General features: G+C 42.8%; 1 protein-coding gene across 1 annotated transcript in view; it reads right to left on the reverse strand.

The window, feature by feature from the left end:
• Positions 1-506: 506 nt before the first annotated feature.
• The window catches only part of LOC142196605 (uncharacterized), a 49,713-nt gene continuing 25,320 nt past the window's right edge, over positions 507-24,899 (reverse strand). Inside the window, exons 4-11 of the mRNA XM_075266578.1 lie at positions 20,149-20,685; positions 15,137-15,262; positions 12,429-12,620; positions 10,795-10,890; positions 9,812-9,859; positions 8,802-8,970; positions 5,953-6,070; positions 507-696 (exon numbers count right to left, since the gene is read on the reverse strand). Coding sequence (XP_075122679.1) covers positions 564-696; positions 5,953-6,070; positions 8,802-8,970; positions 9,812-9,859; positions 10,795-10,890; positions 12,429-12,620; positions 15,137-15,262; positions 20,149-20,685 — 1,419 coding nt within the window. The 3' untranslated portion in view covers positions 507-563. The remainder of the gene's footprint in view (positions 697-5,952; positions 6,071-8,801; positions 8,971-9,811; positions 9,860-10,794; positions 10,891-12,428; positions 12,621-15,136; positions 15,263-20,148; positions 20,686-24,899) is intronic.

Genomic DNA, 24,899 nt, shown 5'->3' on the forward strand with positions numbered 1-24,899 from the left:
CAAAATGTCGAGGAATGCAGTGTGTGTGTGAATAGGGAATGTTGGTAGATTTGTCATTCCGGAACTTGGGAAAGTTTGGTAACAATGGTAGCTTTACACTGCTAATAAATATTTTAAAGGGTTGTCCAGTTGAATTATTGATACTCTTTGCCATTGCTCCTGTTTCCTGGTGGTCTCTCTTTCCGGGTCCCTCTCAATGAACCAGTATTGATCACTCGCTCCATTACTAGCTGAGGCAGGCTATTGATGTGGCCAGTGACTGGCTGAGCAGTCATTTCTGTGTTGAATGGAACCAAGCAATAGAGACCACCAGCAAACTCTGAAACAGGAGCAACAAGTATGTTGAAGTATATTCTGCCATCCTGAGCTATATTTTTTTCCCCAATCCTGTCCAGAGAACCCCTTTAAAATTTCTAGTAACTATTTTCTTACAGTATATATGGGCAGTTCGATTCGCTATCCGTTCTAGTCTGCAATCTGTGTCACTAACCCCATTGTGTCACTGTTACAATACGCTGCTTTTGATACTGTCATACTGACAAATATTGCAGGTATTTCCACATCTAATCTGCAGCAAGTGCTAGGGCTCCACATTTCCTCAGGGCTCTTCTGACGTGCGGCACAGCTTCTTCCACAAACCATCTTCTCTCATACATGATAACCATGACATCAAGTAACAGGTTCCTTTCTCGTTTCCTGCCAGGATTGAATAAACTTATCAGTTCTTTGAGCAATAGAACAAAATGTTTGCAGAAAATGTTCTTCAAACACAACCCATTACCACATCCATAGATAGATAGAGATAGATAGATAGATAGATAGATAGATAGGTATTGCGCAAAAGTTTAATTCAGTTATGGGAAAAATGCTGGGTAAGGCTGGGTTCACATCTGCGCCCATCTCCGTATGGGGATTCTGTTCCTCTCTCCGCATTTTTTGCCCTTTGCGGGAGGAAACTGAACAGAAACCCCATTATAGACTATGGGGTCCGCGGGTTTCTTAAGTTAACTGCTTTTGTATGCGGATTAGGTTTCCGTTCGGGGGGGTCCACTTGGAAACGGAAACCCGAGCACAGTTGTGAACCAAGCCTAAGAGTGCTTTACAAAATAAAGATGTGAATAGATTATTTTTGTCAATTAACAAAATACAAAGTGAATGGACAAAGATAAATCTAAATCATATCAATATTTGGTGTGACCGTCCTTTGAATGTAAGTGTACCTAGAGCTGATCTTGTCTTAAAGGCAGTTTTTCAAGATACTCCGTAGGGAGGATGTTCCAAACACTTTGGAGAAAAAAAGAACTCCTATGGATTTGCTCAAATCCTTCCGTCTCTCTGTAATCCCAGAGAGGCTCAATGATGTTGAGATCGGGGCTTTGTGGGGTCATATCAACATTTCCAGGACTCCTTGTTCTTCTTGACACTAAAGTTATTCCTTATGATATTGGCTGTATGCTTGGGGTCATTGTCCTGCTGCTACATAAAGTTGGAGACAGTCCGATGTCTCATTGATTGTATGGCATGATGGATAAATATCTGACTGTGTTTCTCAGCATTAAGGGCATCCTTAATCCTGATCACAGACACAGTGGTCAGCCAATGAACATTACTTCAGCAGACGAATGACACAACATACTTAGGGTGCATTCAGACTACGTAACGCCGGGCGTGTATGAGAGCCGTACACGCCGGCATTACGGCAGACTGCCGAACACTTCCCATTCACTTCAATGGGAGCGCTCGTAACAGCGGCGTTTACGAGCGCTCCCATTGAAGTGAATGGGAAGTGTTCGGCAGTCTGCCGTAATGCCGGCGTGTACGGCTCTCATACACGCCCGGCGTTACGTAGTCTGAATGCACCCTTACTTCTCTTTGAAAGGCGCTCTGGACTGGCGAGTCAAAATGGGAAATATTTAACAGAAGGAAATTTGTTCACCAAAGAACTAGAGAGTGGTTCAATGAGCGTCTGAGGTAGAGTTGAGCCGATCTTGAGATTTCAGGATCGTTTTTAAAATCTGATTTCCGATCATTTTCCTTTTGAACCCAATTCCGATCCAAATGCAAGTCAATGGGATTTTTTTAATAATCGATGATCAGATTTTAAAAACGATCCTATTCACTACACAGCATGGAGTCTAAAAAGTGAACGCTTTAATTGTTAGACTCCATGCTGTGTAGTGATTAAAAAAAATCCTCTGGCTACTTAGTCCCCCCTGGTGTCCACTTACCTGCACAGAAGCGCTGCCGCTGGTCTGGTCCCCGCTGTTCTCGCTCCTGTTCTCGCCTCGCTGACCCCGCCTCCCAGGTTAGTGTTACAGACCTAGGAAGAAGGCGGGGCTTGTGGCTTAGGAGAGTGTGGGCGGGTACAGGGCGGGGAGACGTGAGTGCTCCCCTCCCAGTACCCGCCTACACTCTCCTAAGCCACAAGCCCCGCCTTCTTCCTAGGTCTGTAACACTAACCTGGGAGGCGGGGGCAGCGAGGTGAGAACAGGGGGAACGGACCAGCGGCAGCACTTCTGTGCACGTAAGTGTTATGCCTGGTTCACATATGCTGATGTGTTCTGTCCATAAGAGTCCGCATGAGGACCCCTACGGACGGAACACAAGCACAACTGCAAGCTCTGTGCAGTTCAAGCACACGGACTCCATTATAGTCTATGGGGCCCGTGTGCTTGAACTGCACAGCGCTTGCAGTTGCGCTTGTATTCCGTTCGTAGGGGTCCTCATGCGGACTCTTACAGACGGAACACATCAGCATATGTGAACCAAGCCTTAAGCTACTAGAGATGTTAGCTAGTCTCCCATTAGAATGAATGGACGCAGCCGGCGCGCAGGGGGTTAAGCGGCCGGACGCCGGCACAGGCTGTGTGCGGGCTGCATCCATTCATTCCTATGGGACCTAGCTAACATTGTTAGCTTTTCCCACATTGCTTGGCCAGTAGCAAAGCATTGTGGGAAATAACCTCCGACCTTGATTCCGCCTAAAAAGATCGGGTTCGGAATTCCGATCACGATCGTGAAATTTACTCGATCTCCGATCGGAATCTGATCTTTTCCAATCCCAATCGCTCAACCCTAGTCTGAAGATAAAAATGAAGCATGGTGGAAGGTCCCTGCAAGTTTAGGGCTAAATTTCAGCAAATGGAGTTGGGGACTAACGGTATCCATCATTTAATACCATCAGGAAGGCATCTGCTTGGCTCCATATTTATTCTGCAACAGAACACAAACCCGAACATACAGCCAATGTCATTAGAACTGCCTTCATATAAAGATGAAAAAGGAGTCCTAGAAGTGATGATATGGCCCCTACAAAGCCCTGATCTCATCATCACCGAGTCTGTCTGGGATTACATAGAAGGATTTGAGCAAGCCTACATCCACAGAAGATGTATCTAGAAGAATTGATGCTGTTTTGAAGGCAAATGTGGTCACACCAGATAGAGTTTTTGTTTAGTTTTCTCTTTTGTTTATTGACTTTGCATTTTGTTAACTGGCAAAAATAAACTATTAACACTTCTATTTTTGAAAGCATTCTTACTTTACACCTGCCTATAATATCTGCACAGTACTGTACATAATTGTGTTCCCTTCTGATAAGGTTTTTGATTTCAAACATAAATAAAATAAATAAAGCTTTGGTCACATTAAGGGCTAGTCCACACAGGGTTCGCTTGTACACATTCCGTCGCAGCTGCCGCAACGGGATGCCGATGCTATGCGTCACGGCTTTTCGTTCCGGATTAGGCCCAAATGAATGGACCTAGTCCGGAGGGTGGTGTCGCAAGGTGGACTGAATCGGCCACGGAATCCAGCTAAAGAAAGGGCAGCTCGCTTCTTTTTTTCACGAGCGGGAACAAACCGCTCACGGAAAAATGAAATTACCAGCTCCCGTTGATTTCAGTAGGAGGCGTTTTTTTGAGCACGATTCTGATGCGGATGCCGTGTCAAAATCCTGACCATTTTGCCCCGTGTGAACTAGCCTTAAGTATATTAATTCTGTTTAGCATATGCATCTTGAAAGAGCCAATGCCAAATGTAGCTATAGACTATTCACAACTAGACTTACCAAAACAAGTGTGAAATGTAAACCCTATACAGATATGAAAGTTATATACAGTCCTATGAAAAAGTTTGGGCACCCCTATTAATCTTAATCATTTTTAGTTCTAAATATTTTGGTGTTTATAACAGCCATTTCAGTTTGATATATCTAATAACTGATGGACACAGTAATATTTCAGGATTGAAATGAGGTTTATTGTACTAACAGAAAATGTGCAATATGCATTAAACCAAAATTTGACCGGTGCAAAAGTATGGGCACCTCAACAGAAAAGTGACATTAATATTTAGTAGATCCTCCTTTTGCAAAGATAACAGCCTCTAGTCGCTTCCTGTAGCTTTTAATCAGTTCCTGGATCCTGGATAAAGGTATTTTGGACAAACAATTCAAGTTCAGTTAAGTTAGATGGTCGCCGAGCATGGACAGCCCGCTTCAAATCATCCCACAGATGTTCAATGATATTCAGGTCTGGGGACTGGGATGGCCATTCCAGAACATTGTAATTGTTCCTCTGCATGAATGCCTGAGGATTTGGAGCGGTGTTTTGGATCATTGTCTTGCTGAAATATCCATCCCCGGCGTAACTTCAACTTCGTCACTGATTCTTGAACATTATTCTCAAGAATCTGCTGATACTGAGTGGAATCCATGCGACTCTCAACTTTAACAAGATTCCCGATGCCGGCATTGGCCACACAGCCCCAAAGCATGATGGAACCTCCACCAAATTTTACAGTGGGTAGCATGTGTTTTTCTTGGAATGCTGTTTCTTTTTGGACGCCATGCATAACGCCTTTTTTTATAACCAAACAACTCAATTTTTGTTTCCAAAATGAAGCTGCCTTGTCCAAATGTGCTTTTTCATACCTCAGGCAACTCTATTTGTGGCGTACGTGCAGAAACGGCTTCTTTCTCATCACTCTCCCATACAGCTTCTATTTGTGCAAAGTGCGCTGTATAGTTGACCGATGCACAGTGACACCATCTGCAGCAAGATGATGCTGCAGCTCTTTGGAGGTGGTCTGTGGATTGTCCTTGACTGTTCTCACCATTCTTCTTCTCTGCCTTTCTGATATTTTTCTTGGCCTGCCACTTCTGGGCTTAACAAGAACTGTCCCTGTGCTCTTCCATTTCCTTACTATGTTCCTCACAGTGGAAACTGACAGGTTAAATCTCTGAGACAACTTTTTGTATCCTTCCCCTGAACAACTATGTTGAACAATCTTTGTTTTCAGATCATTTGAGAGTTGTTTTGAGTAGCCCATGATGCCACTCTTCAGAGGAGATTCAAATAGGAGATCAACTTGCAATTGGCCACCTTAAATACCTTTTCTTATGATTGGATACATCTGGCTATGAAGTTCAAAGCTCACTGAGGTTACAAAAACAATTTTGTGCTTCAGTAAGTCAGTAAAAAGTAGTTAGGGGAATTCAAATCAATAAAATGATAAGGGTGCCCATACTTTTGCACCGGTCAAATTTTGGTTTAATGCATATTGCACATTTTCTGTTAGTACAATAAACCTCATTTCAATCCTGAAATATTACTGTGTCTATCAGTTATTAGATATATCAAACTGAAATGGCTGTTGCAAACACCAAAATATTTAGAACAAAAAATGATTAAGATTAATAGGGGTGCCCAAACTTTTTCATAGGACTGTATCTACCAAAATAACCACACTCCAGCACCTACATCAAACATAATAAGGGGAAAACCTGATCCATGTCCTTTTTATTACAATAATATGTGCCATGTACTCTGTCATTATATAGCAAGAAGAGAAAATGTACAATATACTAAGATTATATATATATATATATATATATATATGTACACACACATACAGATATGTACTATATATACTCATATATACATTCCTTACATCTGTCTGTAGATTTCCTTCACCGTCATGTCTTCTTCTCCTACAGAACATTTATTAGAAGCTGAACCTATATTCTGTAGTGTTCTGCCACAACTACAGATCTCCTGGAATTTGTAATCTATAAAATATATAAATCCCAGTCATATAATAATTATAGTAATAATAACAACAATATATATTTATTATTATGTTATGCCTTTCCACAGACCAGCACATTCATCTCACAGATCCACCTGTCAGCAGTAAACTGGTAATAAACCTCCTCCCCAGCACCTTGTAGAGGAGATCCTACAGTTTCCAAATATACTTCTGTTATTCAGCTTTGTGTCCCATTTTCATCTAAGTTACTGTTTTATTCATATGCCAATGTGATGAAACAAATAACCTTGTTGAAAGCCTGGAGTAACATAGAGGTTGAAGGGTTGTTGCAGAAGTTGGAATTGACTGATGATGGACCCAGGGTTTATAGTCATGTCATGACCCCCCTGCTGGGTCATGTGATTGTAAGCACTGCTGCAAACCCACAGGTTGCTAGGCCTCCTACCTCCCCCTTAATTACTTGTACTATGGGGGCTGGTGGACTATAATAAAGCCAAGTTCCCATAGCAAAGATAATTGTTTGGAGGAGGAGGAGGTGGCAGAACGCTGCATGTGATCACATGATCCGGGGGGTTGTGACGTGGCCAGAAACCCCAAGTCCACCATCAGCAACCCCGGAGCAGCTAAACCAACTCCAACTCTCTGGACAACCCCTTTAATGTCTTACTGATCTGTTCCATTTTTGTATTGACATTTGTGTTCTACTGCAAACAAGGCAGTTGTCCTTTGCAGCCTTGCATCCATAGACAGGATCGTGACAAGGATGAGGGTGAAAATGGCTGATTTCTTGGGACACAGAAAATGTCTTTATATGTTTCTCAGGTTTCATTGTAAAACTGATCAAAGGAATCCATGGAAAGGGATGAAGGAAGGAATTACTGGATTTATGGAGGATATTTATCAAGACGACGCATTTTACACCTGTATGTTCCCTGTGCCAGCGGAAGGCTGGTCATGAATTAGGCTCATCTTCCTGAATTTCTTGCGTCTAGGCGGAACTCCATGCCAACCCCTATGATTTGTAACTATTTTATACTACAAAAGTGGCATAAACGTAATGTTTTTAGTGTTCCTTTAAATGTAGTCGGTCACCAGAACCCAACATACCAATGCAGCCTTGCAGTACATAGAGTTGGGTAACCTGAGTCGAATTATGTTTCCCCTTATGAATCAATGCTTCTCGTCACATTTTTGGCAATATGCAAGTGAGCTCTTTGGAGCAACAGCAATGCCTTCATTGCTCCAAACAGCTAATTTGCATATAGACTAATCTTGGTAACACAGGGACCAATTTCCAAGCAGGAAACACTATTTGATTCAGGTGACCCTAACCTATCTAACTGCAGGGCTGCATTGATATGCAGGGTAGGTAAAGTCATATGTTAATTCCCTGTAGAAATGTATGCGCAGTCTCACATGACTAATGGAGGAATCCTCACCTTCTGGCTTCTTACTTAGACGCACATTTCAGAGCATTATCTAGACAAATCGCTATTTATAGAGCACATACTGGCAACTACAAAAGAGCGTGCTCAACTAATGGAGCTTATCTGACCTTTCATTGTGCTTGTTAGGAGAAAAGATCAAAAGCGAGAAAAATTAATTTGCTGAGACATTTAATAGTTAGTTATGCATGACTGGCTCCTATATCTCTAAAACACTCCACCAACCTAATGGCAAAGAAAAGCTAAAAGCTGCCATAAAACCGTGCTGAGAAATATCACAGATGACTTGTCAGAGGAACCTGTTACATAGTTACCAATGTGTAAGGACAGAAATTTGTCGTACAGTAAATGTACATCAGGTAAGACCTGGTAAGGTACGGAAAAATATCTAACTTATTATTGTATTTTATTAAATATATTGCAGATTTCCCACAAAGATATGTTACAACATATACTAGGATATGCTATAACTTACAAAGTGTCTAATTGCTGAAATACCAAGATCTTTAGATCTTTGGATTTCATAAAACCAGTCATGATCCAGTGTATATACTGTGCAGGTCTTTGTATATTGAGACTTTCACTAAGGCTCAGTTCACATCTGTGCTTGTACTCCGTACGGGGATTCCGTTCCACTCTCGGCATGAAAAATGTGGAGAGAAACGCATGCAAGCAGTGCGTTTCTCGCCGCATTTTTTGCCCTTTTTGCGCGGAAACCACACAGACCCCATTATAGTCTATGGGGTCTGCAGGTTTCTTAAAATAACCACTTTTTTAAGCAGATTAGGTTTCCATTTGGGGGGGTCCCGAGCGAAGATGTGAACCAGGCCTTAGGTATCAGGAGGTGCTGATAGGGTCAGACTATGTAGGGATACAACTGTTAAAGGAAATGGTATAGCATACATTTGCAGGTGGAAAAACAGGAATATCAGAGCTTTAAGGCTGGGTTCATACCAGCATTGGCTTTCCATACGGAGATTTTGTTCGCCTCTCTGCTTGAAAAATGCGGAGAGAAAAGAGCAAGCAGCACTTTTTAGCTCCGCATTTTTCGCCCTTTTCGAGCAGAAACCACGCGGACCTCATTATAGTCTATGGGCTCTGTGGGTAACTGCTTTTTTAAGGTCCACAAGTAACCCCCCAAATGGAAACCCCAATGAAGATGTGAACATAGCCTAAGAAAAGATGCTACACAATTGATATTTTATGATGAATATAAGTATTTACTAAAACAGACATTTCAGGAGAGCTGTCATGTCTGGTTTAATGTTAGCCCCTCTTAAATATTCCAGTATAAGATTATTTCACCTGTTGGTCCTGTGTGAGAATATTCTGGTGCGTTGCGATGAGAGATCAGCAGAACCTCAGCTCCAGCTGTGTAGACTGGGGAGCTAAAGCAGGTAGGTATAGACCTCTTCTCCAGCTCCTGCTGCAGCACCTTAATGGTGTCTGACAGAGACAAGTTTTCTTCTTTCATCTGTAATGTTACAAGTACAAGTTATAAAACCAAACTAGATGGAGAAGATGCACTCACATCCATAACATAATGGAACGTGCACCTTTGATAAATCATGCTATGTTCACCTGTGTGGTCATTTCACTTTTGGGTAAATGGGGCAAACAGGGTGCCCAAAAGGACCATGTGAGGACGTCTTCTCAGATGCTGACCAGTGGAGAAAACACAATTCACCAGAAGAAAGTATATTAAAGATCAGTTTATTGAGTAACAGACAACGCATTTCGGGGCTCCAGGAAGAGTCAGACCCAGAAAAACTCCAAATACCATCTCATGGTTCTGGTTCCCACAGGCCCTTGGCACAACCATCTTCATCCCCGGATAAAGAGCCTTTAGGTAGATAGAAAGGCTCTATCTGGGGAAAAGGCGCAGAATCCTCTTAGGCTAGGACCGGTTGCCCCAATAATTCTGAAAGAAGGGAGGCTTCATCCCAGAAGGACTTAGGGTGTAGGAGCAGCCCCATATTAAGTGCAAAAAATTAGCATTGGGCATATGACATCTGTGCACTGGGAGTGCCCTCCTTGTTTAATCGAACCAGGGCAAGGTAACATTGGTGTATTATAAAGCATTGAATTAGCATTGAATCCAACAAGTCTTTTTTACAAAATGAAATGTGAACATACCTTTAAAGGGGACACATAAATGAGGGTCCTCATGATTGCTGGGGGTCTGACTGCTGGGATAGGGGATATAAAACCCTTGAATGATTGTCTTTCTGAAGAGGCCTACCACTATAAAACCTATATGTTCTGAAAGGGCCTATGGACAGCAGTCTGCTAAACGGATAAGGTATAACAATTACCTTCTCAGAGTAGGCTTTCAGTTTCTCAATCTCCAGTAAGTAGCAGTCCTGCAAAAATAGCAATTTTAATATTTCACAAATGGGAAAATTTGTAGTCAGGATTGAATAAAGCAATGAAAACCTTTCTCCGAAGTGCTGACATCAGAGCGCCGCCCTGCTGGGTATCTGCTGGCTGTCTATTCTGCTTCCTATATTCTTTCCCTTATGAAGATGACATTTCTAAAGCCCAAAATTTCAGTTTTGAGACCATAGGACAGATTTCTATTGGTCTGTTGTTCACTGTCCCTGGTCCTTATCCCCAAGTGGTCTCCTTTTTTCCTCTGTGGTTTTTTTGCAGTAACAGTAGACATATAATTGAGACCACACTGACAAAACATTGGATGTATTTGCTCTATACCCCAGGGGGAAACACACCATATGTCTAAGGGGCTTTCGCACCCGGTTCATGCTTTTGAGGTACTATGATGTAAATTGTTCAAACAATTGGTCACAATCACCAGGAAACACTTCTATATACTAAGTCCACCCTGTGTGCTGAGCTGTATAAAGACTGTGACCCCCACCAGGGTAAAGTTTTCAGGACCTGATTATCAAGTGAATGATCATTCATATGAATGCCCGATCTCCATGAATTCCAGGAGATAGGTTGGGCTTATACATTGTGCATGCAATGCTTACAACATGCACCCGGGATCAGATGACTGTAGCAGAAGGAATAGTTACACTGTGATGCTGCCTCCTTCATTATGAGATTACTACTGTACTGTGCATGTATTTACAGGTATATGTAACATTTTACCACCTCCGCAGGTCACTTCGAAGTGGCATAAACTTGTTAGGTTAGTAAGATATTTCATGACTGCCCCTAAAAGGCTATATTATAATCTGCTACTGTGTATACTACGATTCTCTTACTGTCAGACACACACACTGACTATTTATACTAATACAATGTCATCCAATATACACATTCTGTAAGATACCTTTTCCTTGCGTAGTTCAGCTATTACTGGCGATCGTTTTTTCTTCAGTCTTTCCAGTTCAGCTTTTGTATTCTCCAGCTGCATGACCATTTTAGCCTGTAAAACAATAAAATATTATATAGCGCTTCCAGGAATATAGATGGCAAAATTGTTGTGTAACAATATGTAAAGTTATAGAAGGCAGTATGGAAATCCATATTTTAAGCTGTGACAATGATATCTGCGAAAGGCTCTCCCATTTATCTTTTTATCATGAAAAAGGCTATAAGAAGATAATGAAGCAGATACATGAACATATAAACACTGCTCAAAACAAATAAAGGGAACACTCAAATAACACATCCTAGATCTGAATGAATGAATGAATGAATGAATGAATGAATGAATGAATAAAATATTCTCATTGAATACTTTGTTCTGTACAAAGTTGAATGTGATAACAAAATCACACAAAAATCATCAATGGAAATCAAATTTATTAACCAATGGAGACCTGGTTTTGAAGTCCCCCCAAAATTAAAGTGGAAAAACACACTACAGACTGATCCAGCTTTGATGCAATGTCCTTAAAAACATGTCAAAATGAGGCTGAGTAGTGTGCGTGGCCTCCACGTGCCTGTATGACCTCCATACAAAGCCTAGGCATGTTCCTGATGAGGTTGCGGATGGTCTCCTGAGGGATCTCCTCCCAGACCTGGACTAAAGCATCTGCCAACTCCTGGACAGTCTGTGGTGCAACGTGACGTGCTGAGGGGCTACCAGGAGGCATTGAAGTTATGGACTAGCCCACCCGTTCCCCAGACCTGAATCTGAATGAGCACATCTGGGACATCATGTCTTGCTCCATCCAACCGGTTAAAAAAAGACCAGTTTAGCCGCGGAGAGGCACAAGAGACTCACGGGCGGTCACTTTGCAAACCCATTTAAGTGAATGGTTTTGAAAAGTGACCATCAGTTTTCCGTCTCCTGTCCAGTTTCTCTCAGCAGAAGACGGAAACCTGAAAGCGGAGACCGGATGCAGGTGTGAACCCGCTCTAAAGCTTAGAATATAATTTCCCAAAGATACAAATTGTTACTGCGGTCTAGTGTTTGAGCAGAAGCAAAAGATAGAACCAGCAATGTTATCATGTGCTGGACTATACAAGACCTTAATATATGATAAGGTCATCGTGTCAATCCTAGTCTTCCTCTACGTGATAAAGACTGCACTTACTATTCTACAACATCTCCCAAACCAGATCAGACAACAAGAAATTACCAATGACATGAAATAATAAACTACGTAATTTTCTGTGTAAGGGCTCGTTCACATCTGCGCCCAGGACAGGAGACGGAAACCTGCAGGCATTTTTCAAACCCATTCAAATGAATGGGTATGAAAAGTGTCCGGCCGTGAGCGCCGGTGAGCGTTTTGTGCTCTCCGCCGCGAAACCGTTTTTTTTTTTAACCAGACACAAAGTCGGACATGCAGGACTTTGTGTCCGGTTTAAAAAAAACGGTTTCACTGCGGAGAGCATAAAACACTCACCGGCACTCATAGCCGGACTCGGTCTTACAGGTTTCCGTATCTGGTTACTAGGACTGTGACTATACACAGAGTTATGGGGCTCTGAGTCACATCATGTGCATTGTACCTTCTCTGCCTCCAGACAGGAGACTTTCAGCTTTTCACGCTCTTTGGCCTTCTCGAGCTGCGACCTCAAGTCTTCCATATCAGAAACCAATTTGCTTTGCTTACTTACAAACAATTGTTCCTGGTCTCTTTCAGCATTTTGTATTGTATTCAGCTTTGTATTTAGTTCTTCAATTTCTCTTAGTAAATAGTCCTATTGTAGGAAACCAGAGGAAATATAAGAAATATTTCTAGACAATAATTGTGTAATAAGAACAGAATCGAGGACAGAAAATGAATTATTCTATTGGAAAGGGGAACAAACAAAATGAGAAAATCCCTTCACATCCAAGAGGATTTATCCTGCATTGTCCCTTTACAGAGGGACATTGAGATGATATCATATGGGTCCTTATTATGGACCTGAAATTACGTCATGTACAGATGTATCATAACTCCATACATCCAGGGATATACCTAACATTGGTGGAAAGGCTTTAGTTATACATAATCACTTATATATCTCATGTGAGAACAACCGGCTTATGATAAATCCTGTAATATTTGGAGCTCTTAGGTTATGCTTATGTTCAGAACAAAAACAATACAGAATAAGATACAATATGGGTCCCGAATGTGTGTTGTATTACAAATCCATATAACATAGGTTTGTTTGACTGAGACTCTGTGTTCCTAATTATCCCCTCAACCCTGTCTAAGCCTCTCACCTCTACCAGATCAGTCCTCTCTGCGCCAAGCTGATGAGATGCAAATACATCGAAACGGCTGTCCTTGGCTGAGAAGACTGTATCTGGTATAATCCCAACATCATTGCAAACAAAGGCCTCTGAGAAAGTCGGCATGATGTTAAAGGGAGCGCCCTCTATAGGTTTGTTTGACTGAGACTCTGTCTTCCTAATTACATCATGGAAGATAGACTTGCACATTCTTAGTCAGCGCCCTCTATTGGTGTGCATACTTGAGGCACTGACATTCTAATTACACCATGGAAGTCAGACTTGCATATTCTTCCCAAAATCCATATAACAGGAATACTTAGTACAGCCATGTTAAAAGGTTCTCCAAGACTAGATATTGATGGCCTATCCTTAAGGATATCAGATTGGTGGATGTACTGGCTGTCAGACCCCACTAGTCTGGAAGCAGATAGTTCTATACACTGTGCAGTGACTGTGCTGCGGATACAGCCTTTAGCTCTAATTCAGGTAAATGGAAGCTGAGCACCAATAATCCTATTGGATTATTGCCACTACACAGTGTACAGAGCATCTGTTTCTTTCTCTGTATACTACGCAGATTTTTTTTCTGCAATGTTTTCTACAGTTAGTCAGAATTTGTTGCAGATTTTGCTGTGTTTTTTGAGCCAAGGCCAAGAATGGCTGCAAAAGGAATGGGAAATGTATAGAAAGTGTAACATCTCTGTGTCACGCTCAGCTCTGACTCTGCAGCGCACGAGGCATGTTCAATTATGATTCCTTGCTTTAGCTTCTTGATGCTCTGTCTGAACACTGCTCTGTTCTCTCATCTCTGTAATTGATTTTCCACCACAGCCATCTCCTTCTCCTTGGTTTTTCTTTGCTCCTCTAATAGTTAATCTTAGCCTTACCTTTGTGATTGATGGCCTATCTGCCAATCAAGTCTGAGGTGGGTTCTGGACTTCCTATAAAACAGGTCATCAGCCCACACAGGCTTGCTGGCTATTGATACTCTGTCCTTGCTAAGCGTTTCTCTTGCTATTGTTTTGTATTTACTGACTTCTGACCTTTGGTTTCCCTTGTTACTACTCTTTTGGATGTCGATTTGGTACTGTTTGTCTTTCTGGTTTGACCATGGCTTGCTGACTCTGCTTCTGTCTTGTCTTGTTTTGTCCTGTTCTGTGTAAACACTTATTCAAAAAAGGGACTGTCACCGAGTTGTCCCTGTCATTAGGACAGTTGTGGCAAGTAGTTAGGGACAGGAGCTGGCTCAAGTTTAGGACTCACTGTCTCTGTCGTTCCCTTCCTCCCTGGTTCAGTAGCAACTACTGAGGAATTACTCAAATAGCAATTCCCTTAAAGAAAGCTCTTATACTTCTACTTTCTTCTCAATCTACTCCTAGCTTTGGCTCAAAAAAACACAGCAATTCTTTACAATTCTATTTCGAGGACTGAGAGCAGAATGGGAGCAGGGGTTGGCAAGGTAGATATTACTTCTTTTTTTTTTTTTAGAACATTCTAAGCAGTTGTATAGAAAAGAATAGAAGCCCATGGACAACCCATGTACAGAAATTACAATGATAAAGAAGTAGTTAAAAAAAGGAGCAAGACAGGAATCGAAATTGCCTGAAGAATTGGATACTCCTGGAAAGACACTTCTAAGTCACTCCTAATCTCTATCAAATAACTCATCTTTTACCAGCCAGGGGCATCACAATTGTCATATCTAGTATCACTCTCACTGCAATGCAAGTAAGATGCACAGGATTATAACTAAACTTTCCGTCATCAGGGGTATAGATACAGTTCACTGCTCCAGTACTGGATTTATGTAGATTGACCAAGGCAGCGTAGCTTGTGGACGCCCCCTGGCACCCAGCACTGAGGCCACTCATCCCCCCCCCCAAGTACACACAGATCTGTTGCCCAGATTAAATGTCTATAAAACAGTTCAGCATAGAGACAGATTTACAAATTTTGAGAAAAATTCTATCATCTCCTTTCAATTACTCACAATCTTCTCCTGTTTCTCTCTGTTGCTTTTTTCAAGCTTTCGATAGTCTTCACAATTTCTAGTAAACTTATTCTTGGAATTATTTTCACAGCTTTCCAGGAAAAGACATCCATCATGTGGCGCATCCTACATCCAAAAAATAAAGTCACTGTTTACAAGAAATGCAACAAACGTATTGAGTATTTAGGCTGAAGCTTCACATTGCAAAAACACAGCGTTTTACATTACCTACAAAGTGGATGGGCCAGTCCCAGCCAAACAATGCAAAATAAAATCAGCAACGGAAAAGCCGCGTTTTCTCACATTTTTAAAAATCACAGCATGTCAATTATACCTGCGAAAACGATGACATTTTCCATATAGGTATAATAAGGGCAGAAAGTCCGCAGAGGAAAACGCAATGCGTTTCTGCTGCTTTTTTTTTCTGCAGAGTTTGTTTGCTGTGCTTCCCTATGTGGGTCCTTAGCCTTATAGGGGTTGTCCGGGATAAAAGGAAATCCCTACACTAATCTAAACACCCACCCCCATCTTACTTTCAAAATTACATAATTAATCAAAAACTATATTTAACATTATCCCTGGAGTGGTTAAGTAACCATCCCAGGGACATTGTTGTTTCCGGAAACGGATCGCCACTACTACTCCCCAGTTCCCTAGCTCCCATACATATGCAACAGAGGTGGATCGTCGTTGCAGAGCACAGAGCAGCGCTGGGGGAAGAGCGTACGCCTGTACAATCAGTGAAAGAGGGGCCGTCCTGCAGGAAGTAGCCTTCAAGTAAGAGAGGAAAGTGGGGGGGAGTAAGGTGAGAGGAGTTAGTGTGGAACTTTCATAGCAGGAAGCTGAACCCTGTAAATAAATGCAGGAGATACCAGGAGCTCCCATAGACACCCAGAAATTGCTCAATACACAGCTAAAGTTATATCTTACCTCCCAACCATCCCGATTTCCGCGGGACATTCACGAATTCGGTGTCCTGTCCCGTGGTCCCAGTCGGCGGGAGGTATGTTCCGATCTCAACTAATCGGCGTCCGGAGGACACGTAGTTGAACACATAAGCGAGTAAAGCAGGAGCTGTCACAGCTCAGCTCCTGCCTTACCGCTGCGCTCTGGCTTCTGCATGTGTAGGTACGATGTGATGACGTCACATCGGGCCTATAACTATGTGTGTGGAGTGAGAGAGCAGAGAGAGCTGCAGGGGAGCATTGGAAGGTGAGTATAAGTGTTTGTTTGTGTTAAACATTGAGGGGAACATAATGTAGGGGGCCCATGAAACTGGGGGCAGATGAAGGGGGGGAGAACGGCATGACACGGGGGCAGATGAAGGGGGAAAGAACGGCCTGAAACTGTGGGCAGAGATGGGGGGACATGAAACTGGGGACAGAGATGAGGAGACATGAAACTGTGGGCAGAGATGGGGAGACATGAAACTGTGGGCAGAGATGGGGAGAATATCATGTACAGGTGACTGTAGCAGGATTATACTGTGTGGGGGCACATGAAAAATGAATGGGGCGGAGCTAAGTTTGCCGCACGCACGCCGCATATTTTGTCCCTCTTTCGGCTCTTCAAAAGTTGGCAGGTATGGTTTTATGGGTGCATTTATTAACCCATTAATAGCACTAACACATTTTTTGCCCAAAAAACCCCTTTAAGCCACTACTACCTCTACTTCACTACTATAGGCATGTCTATGGCAAATTCTCTGTGGGTTTTTGTAAAAATTTGTGGCAGAAATCTACAAGTGAAATTCTGATTTTTGGTGTGGATTGGCTAGAAGATTTGCACACTTTGTTGTAATTTATTCCATTTTTTCAATCCAATCTATTCAATTTACGGTAATCCAGTTCTTTGAATAGGGTACGAATAGGGTACAAAATAACCAATTTACATGTATTGATGGCAAAATGTCAGTGGTTTCTATCAGTATTGAGATATGAAATGTATGCCTGAATTGGCAATTTGATTGGCGCCGGAAAATAAAAACTTCATGGTTCATCATCTTCCAGATACTGTACTGGCTGCTACTGGTGCTTATTTTTCTATGGCTTCTGGTAGTAGTGTTGCTGGAAGAGGCAGTGGTGGAGCACAGAGTGAAGAGGACTGGGAGAAGAAGAGGCCTCCTGGGCTGACATGTACCGTGTTTCCCCCAAAATAAGACAGTGTCTTATATTAAAGTCACATCCTAAATATAGGACATGTCTTATTTTCGGGGGGGGGGGGGGGGTGTCTTATGGAGCAGGGGACAACCCGCTCCATAAGACATGCAGGAGGTTAGGCGAGGGGAGGGGGAGGTAGGCTATTTACCTTCCCCATCTTCATAGCAGTGCTGGTGCTGCTGTTGATCACAGCGGCGGACGTGGTGGGTGGGGCTTAGAGAGGCTGAAGGTAGTTGCCAGGGAGCCTCACTTTGTGGGCATTGCAGCCAGCTGAATGCTGTGCACTGTGTTCCATGTGCACAGGAAAGCTGGTCGCTGCCTCTGCTGTGATACCATTTTTCTGGCTGCTGTGGAATGAGCTAGGAGAGCAAACTCCCCACAGCATATGCACAGCGGGCATCTCCCAGCTCATCCTACAGCAGGGACAGTGGATACAACCTACGGTATCACAGCAGAGGCAGCAGCCGGCTTTCCTGTGCACACAGAACATCACACACAGTGTTCAGCAGGCTGCAATGATTTTCTGGGGGTGCCTTATATTAGGCAATTAAACAGAAGTGGAAGCCATTGTTCTATTCATCGCTTCACAAGTGTGAATATTTCCAATAACATAAATATTAATTGGATGCAATCACTGATCCTGCAGTTGTCACTACTGACAAATTCAGTGACCTCCTCAAAGGTTTCAGGCGGCAACACTCTTTCCTGATAAGCCTCCAATAGTGGTCTGTTGCATGCAGTAATCCTTCACTATCTTCTATTTCTTACACAGATGGTCCAGCATGTGTATTGAGGAATTCCAGAAATTTGGAACAATATAGATGTGGGCAGGCGTTGTATCGCTGCAAGTCTACCATTTAGCCATTTCATTGGTTGATACTTTTCTAGCTACGAGCCGCATCTTTATGCCACTAAGTATGTTTTTAAAGCAGGACACTAACAAATCTATGTACAAAGTTAAGGACGATGATGACAAAAATGTGTTACTTCTGGATGTGGCTTGGCAATAAGAAAGATCACAGGTAGGAAAGTTAATGTGGCCAGCTCACTTTGCTTGCCACTGCTATTTATATCTATTTCAAAATGAGCTGGTGATGGCTTTGCATGACAGTACAGAAAGATGTAGTCCCGACATTTGTGTCTGCACAGCCATGGCTTATTTTCTGCTTGCAGATCTTGCACAGTGCCATGGATTTGTCACTGGGTAATATACAGAAAAAATCCCACATGGGTGAAGCCCAAACCTGCCACCACCAGCTGTGCTGGAAAGATGTATGCCAACACCACACAAACTTGCCTTAAATCTGACAAGTTTTCTTTATGTTCATTAATATCACTACCGCCAGCACCCTCTTTTACTGAGTGTTCCTACCAGCGCAGCTTCCTGTACCCCATCCCCTGCTACCAGTGCCGCACCTCCCATGAGGCGACCTGAAGCGACCGCTTTAGGCGGCGCTATGCCAGGGCCCCTGGGGAGGGCGGCATTTTTGTTGACCTAAGCCAGTCCAGGACAAGCTGTCCTGGACTGGGTTAGCGTCAACGTCTCAGCAGCCCGGCACGGGAAACGAGCGGTGGATTGGGGCGGCCCTGTGGATGCAGCGCTGCTCCAGTGGCCGCCCCCTCACGCTTAGCAGAGAGCAGGTCCTCTCCCTGCCTGCTAACGACGCTTGCTACGCCCCGCCCCCTCCGCTCGGCCCCACCCCCTCCACTCCGCCCCCTCCTCCGGGGGAGCGGCTTTCTGACGTCCGCCTCAGGCGGCACAAACCCTAGGTTCACCCCTGCCTGCTACTATTCCACCACTGTTTTCTGTGAATAGTTCTGAGGTGTTATTATCCCTTCCACTACTGTGTTTTAGTACTGGGCTGGCAATAGAATAAAATATCATTTAAAGGGAGTCTATCATTTGAAACACTCATTTTCAACTAAAGGCACGTTGCAGTAGCCTTTAAAAAGGCTTTTCTACTCCTACTTTTACTTCTTTGATTCTCTCCGCCGTTTCTTCAAAATTTGGTTTCTTATGGTATGCTAATGAGGATCATAGAGCATCGGGGGCATTCTCCCAGCGCTCTGAGCACCCCATGCATCACCCATGTCCACGGGCCCTTTCATGCTTGTGCTCCGTCACCTCCTCCTCGTCTCTGGAACCTGTGCCTTGCACAGGTAATTTGGTAATAAATGTGGTTTAGAACTGGGCTGACAATATTACAAGACATTTCTTAATCCCTGAAGTGTCCTGACCTTCCCCCCAAACGACTACCCTCCACTCTTCAATGATTTCTCTTGCTCCAGGAGATATCAATGTAGAGAAGAGGAGAAGTTGCCACCAATACCACAGGTCACCCATAGACATTTCTTAGCCTACTGGGTATCTGAATATGAGTTATTTTTCTCGGGTATACTTGAATTACCATTACACACATAGGAATGCTCAAACATGTTTCCCTAGCACCAGTGTCATGGTGTTAAGCATTTATGGGGCTCAAATCTGCTGAGAAATGTCTGAACTTCTCTTTATGAGCCAGAAACTAATGCGGAAAAGTATCAATGACTCTGCAGGACACGGACAGTCAGTGTATCACATCCACGTGAATAGTTGTCATGTAACACTATATTTCCTGTACAGCAGAATATATATTGTAGTGTGCTACATCATAAACAGATGATGATCAACTGACCACTCAGCTGGCGGCATGTCAAAAAGTTTTCATGATACATCCCCTTTAAGAGTCCAGTGAGCTATATTACTTGTGAGTGACAGGTGTACATGCATACTCTGAAAGTCACAAATGTCTCGGCAGCATTTTATAGCACGCTACATAAGAAGATCAAACAGACTTTGTTAATCCTACTTACCATACTGACAGATGTAGACTCATGTTCTTCTCTGGACTTCTTATTGACCTCTTCTTGTCTTCTCAGTTCCACCTCTAACTCGCTAACCTTGAGCTGCAGGATTTCTTTTTCCCTCTTTGTCTGTATAAGGACCTTTTCATAATCACTTCTGACTTTCTTCTCATTTTTGCAAGACTGACATTCTGGAAGCTTGACTATCTCGGGAGACAAGCGGTCTGAGGTCTTTGGAACTGGCACCTCCAGCCAAGTTTGCTTTTCCAGTCTGCTTTCCTTTTGTCCATCGTAAGAAAATGTGGGCGCATTTACCAGATTACTAGTGGTGCATCCAAAATCCTTGGGATATTTGGACTTGTCGAGGAATGTCTTAGCAGGCTTGGGGGTTTTCTCTAATGCTTTTTCCACTTGTGGTAAATTGATTTTTTCCCCTCGCATTTCTCTAGAAAGATCTAAGTTTGATGCATGATCCTTGAGTTTTCTATCCAGCGGTTTAGTGTTTGATATGAGACTGAGGTGAATCGGGGGGAAAGATGTCTGGAGCTGCAGGAAAGACATGTACTTTAAGATGATGGATGCTCTTAGCTTAGTAAAATCAAAGTAGAAAATAAATGTAAGGTTTTATATACATGCACATGTGCTTACAGGACGCAGGCACACACACATACACACACACACACACACACACACACGTATACACACATACACACACACACTCTATATCAACAATAAAAAGCATTAGCAGAGAGTAAAACACAAAGAGGATTATCCAATGTAAGAAAGCAGGTTTATAAGCTTACCACAACTCCTATGTGACAGTAGTGCCAGGAATGTGTCAGATTAATGATATTTTACAGGTGTAATCTACAGTCTTATTTTTCTAATTGATCGACAGGTATATACCGAGACATACTATTTGGCTAATATGTCTTATTTTCTGATATTTCTTATTTTGTGAACACCACCTGCTGAGATTTATATTACAGCAGGAACATGGACATAAAGTCAAGTCAAAAATGGACTCATTAGCTGATGTGAAGGAGTGCTGTGGGCATGTGCAGTAGATGCTGTGCTGGGAGAGGGAGGAGGGAGGTGAACTGTCATCATATATTGTCTATGGTGGATCCTATGTTAGTTATTATTATTCTCAATAGTACTATATATTTTTAGAGCACCATGGTTTCCATGTTCCTTTACAATTGGGGAGGGATAACATACAAATCACAAAATACACAAATACATGTACAGTAGACTAACAGTGTGACCAACTAGCACAGTGGGACAAAGAGCCCTGCCCGCAAGGGCTTGCAATCTATGAAGGAAGAGAGATAAAGACAGCGAGTGAGGGTAGTGGATTCCAGAGTATAGGGGATGAGCTGGTTTTGAGAGTATCGTAGAATAGTGGGAGATTAGGTCAGAGATATATGGAGAGGACAGGCTTGTATGTCAGCATTAGTAGTTTTAACTTTTGCTGAGCAGTGGGTCGTAAGTGAAGGGATTGGCAGAGGGGGGAGGCTGGGGAACAGGGAGAAAAGAGGTGAAGGAAGGGGGTGGACTTGAGGGGAGACAACAGAGAAGGGTGTTGCAGTAGTCTAAGGGGGCATTCACACTTGCACCCAGGGTTCCTCCCTGTGCCATTCCACCAGGTTTCCGTAGTCAGCCCTGAGAAACTGGACAGAGGACGACTTCCTGTTGGTCAGCTTTAAAACTCATTCATTCGAATAGGTTTTAAAGGTAACCGTCGATGTCTGCCTGCAGCCTCTCCACGGGGAAACAGTTTTTTCGGCCGGACACAAAGTCCTGAATGTCCGATTTTGTGTCTGGCCAAAAAAAATGGTTTCCCCGCAGAGAGGCCGCAGATAGGCCTAGAGATAGGTCTTAAATATTAGCGGCCTCGGAAACCCCTTTAAAAACTTGATTTAGCCAATAGATCATGTTCTGATAATGTCTTCAAATTACATTGATTGGCAAAAAAATACCGTAATAATGCACCAGTAAGGAGTTGTTAGAATTAAATAAAACTTTCTATGTGTGAATGTGATGATGCTATATGGAAGGGATTACAATATTAGAGCAAAAGAATAGATTTGAGATTGAAAGTAGTACCCTGTTGGGCCACCTTTAGTCGTGATACAAGATGATGTATAGTTGGATATGGAGGCATACAGGTTCAGTTTGGTATCCTATATGCAACTACCCACAGATGTTACAGCTGGACCTGTAGGTCCTACAGAAGCTGATGTCCCAGTTTGTTCCATAAATATTTGGTTGATAATAAGTGTAGGCGACCAGGCAGGCTAAGTAATATTTACAATCTGACAGATATTCTAGATAAACTTTTGTGGTGTGTGAGCGAGCATTACAGCGCTGAAAGATGCCATTTGGAAGCCCTCCATGAGAGGCAACACATGTAGCCGCGGGATGTCCTCTACATATCTCTGAGCTGTTGGTGTACCTTGTTATCATTACTAGTGGTGACCTATAGAAATGGAGGGATTGAAATGCACACTACGAGGCTTCCATACTCAAACCCAGCCGTCACCTGTTATCAAACCTGGAATCTGGATTCAATACAATATGGTTCCAATCCATAATAGTCTAGACTTCTTGGTCAGTAATCTTCACCATTGCAAATGCAGGCAAAGGTCAGTGGCCTGTTTTACCCTGTCTAATGAACCACTTTTTCTCAAAGTCTGTCAACTGGGAAAAATGTCTCATGTACATTGTTCAGGCATGTCTAGCAGTCAACGAGCTCTCACATGAAGTACACTACCCAAAAGTAGTCTCAGAGAGTCTTTTTTTAATGGGCAGTAGGGAAAGCACTTTTAGGGGTTTTTTGGACCGGATTTTGCCCTTTCTTGCTGCGGATTCTGTGATGGAATCCGTCCACTTGTGGCTAGCCATTTTTTGGTTCGGATTCTAAGGCATCCTCCGTGGCAAAATCCGGTCCAAAAACCCCGTATGAACTTACCTTAACACCCTTTTGTGTCAAGACTCAGTGTCTAATACACAGCTGTAATCATACATATCCTCCTGAGACATAACTGCTTGCCAAGTTTTTCAGCAATCCAACATTTCTATCTGGGTGCGTTATTTTTTTGTCAATGAGTGGAAACATACATATTATTTTTTACTATAATCTGAAGTTGATTGTATAGCTGTGATATAATTTAATTTGTATGTAAGTAATCATAATAATCAGATTCTATATTGGAACTAAATTAAATGTTCCTCAGTAGAGATGAGCGAGTATATGTAATCAAATACCTCCCCTGCATAGGTTATTGTTGTAAAAAACAAGCGCCAGGGAAAGTGGGAGGGGAATCGAATAGTTACCGCGTAGAGATGAGCGAGTACTATTTGAAACGTTAGTTTCGAATAGCACGCTCCCATAAGAATGAATGGGAGCGGCTGGCGCGCAGCGAGTTAAGCGGCAGGACACCGGCCCCGGCTACATCCATTCATTCCTATGGGAGCGTGCTATTCGAAACTGCCGTTTTGAATAGTACTCGCTCATCTCTATTACTGAGTGGTATTCGACCGAGTACACCAATAACTATGCAAAGGGAGGTATTTGATCAAATACGACTATTCAATCGAATACTATTCGCTCATCTCTATTCCTCAGTCCATCTGACTGTATTCATTGTATGCTGTAAATATTGATTGGTAGTAATACATACATTATAGAAAATAAGGGTTTTCTTTTAAAGAGGACCTTTCATCAGATTGGGCACAGGCAGTTCTATATACTGCTGGAAAGCCGACAGTGAGATGAATTCAGCGCACTGTCGGCTTTCCCGATCTGTGCCCGGTGTAAAGCGCTATCGGTCCCGGTACCGTAGCGCTTTACAGTCAGAAGGGCATTTCTGACAGTTAGCCAGGGACGCCCTTCTGCCCAGCAGCGCCTATTGTGCTGTACTCTTGGAGTGGGGAGGAACGCCCCCTCCCTCTGCTCACACAGCTCGTCCATAGACAAGTATTATCAGGAGGGGAGGGGGCGTTCCTCCCCACTCACACTGTACAGCGTGATAGGCGCTGCTGGGCAGAAGGACGTTCCTGGCTAAGTGTCAGAAACGCCCTTCTGACTGTAAAGTACAGTACCGGGACCGATAGCGCTTTACCCAGGGCACAGATAGGGAAAGCCGACAGTGCGCTGAATTCGGCGCACTGTCGGCTTTCCAGCAGTATATAGAACTGCCTGTGCCCAATCTGATGAAAGGTCCTCTTTAATAGAATATATTTTTTTCTATTATAATGCCTAGTAACATCCATCCACTTTTGTAAACTTCTGACTGATGGGGTTTTATGCCAGTCTACGCCCTTCGTTGTCATTTACTTCATTCACTATTACAGCGGTAAAAAAAAAATACAATTATAAGTTGTTTTTTCCTTCTTTTTTTCTATTCTGCAAAGTTAATAATGAATCTGTCTACTCAGTACCGTCACATTGCTCTCAATATAATTCAATATATCTCCTGCAGTCCAAAGTAAAGAGGACAAGCTGAGATTAAAATCAACTCTGACAGTCGCTGTAAGCATCACCAAATTATTAACACTACATCTCAGTACATTTAGTTCCATTCCCAGGTTTCCACATTTTGCAAGAAAATCCACCCACAGAACCACAAATGCTTATTATTAAGGATTACTTGGGCATTCTCTGCATTTATGACAATTTATACCAAATGCATATTAAATAAAAGAAAATACTATAAGTGCCTATCCCCCGGGATGTCTGGTCTATCTCCCAAATC

The sequence above is a fragment of the Leptodactylus fuscus genome, chromosome 3 (genome assembly GCF_031893055.1).
Source record: "Leptodactylus fuscus isolate aLepFus1 chromosome 3, aLepFus1.hap2, whole genome shotgun sequence".
NCBI lineage: Eukaryota > Metazoa > Chordata > Amphibia > Anura > Leptodactylidae > Leptodactylus > Leptodactylus fuscus.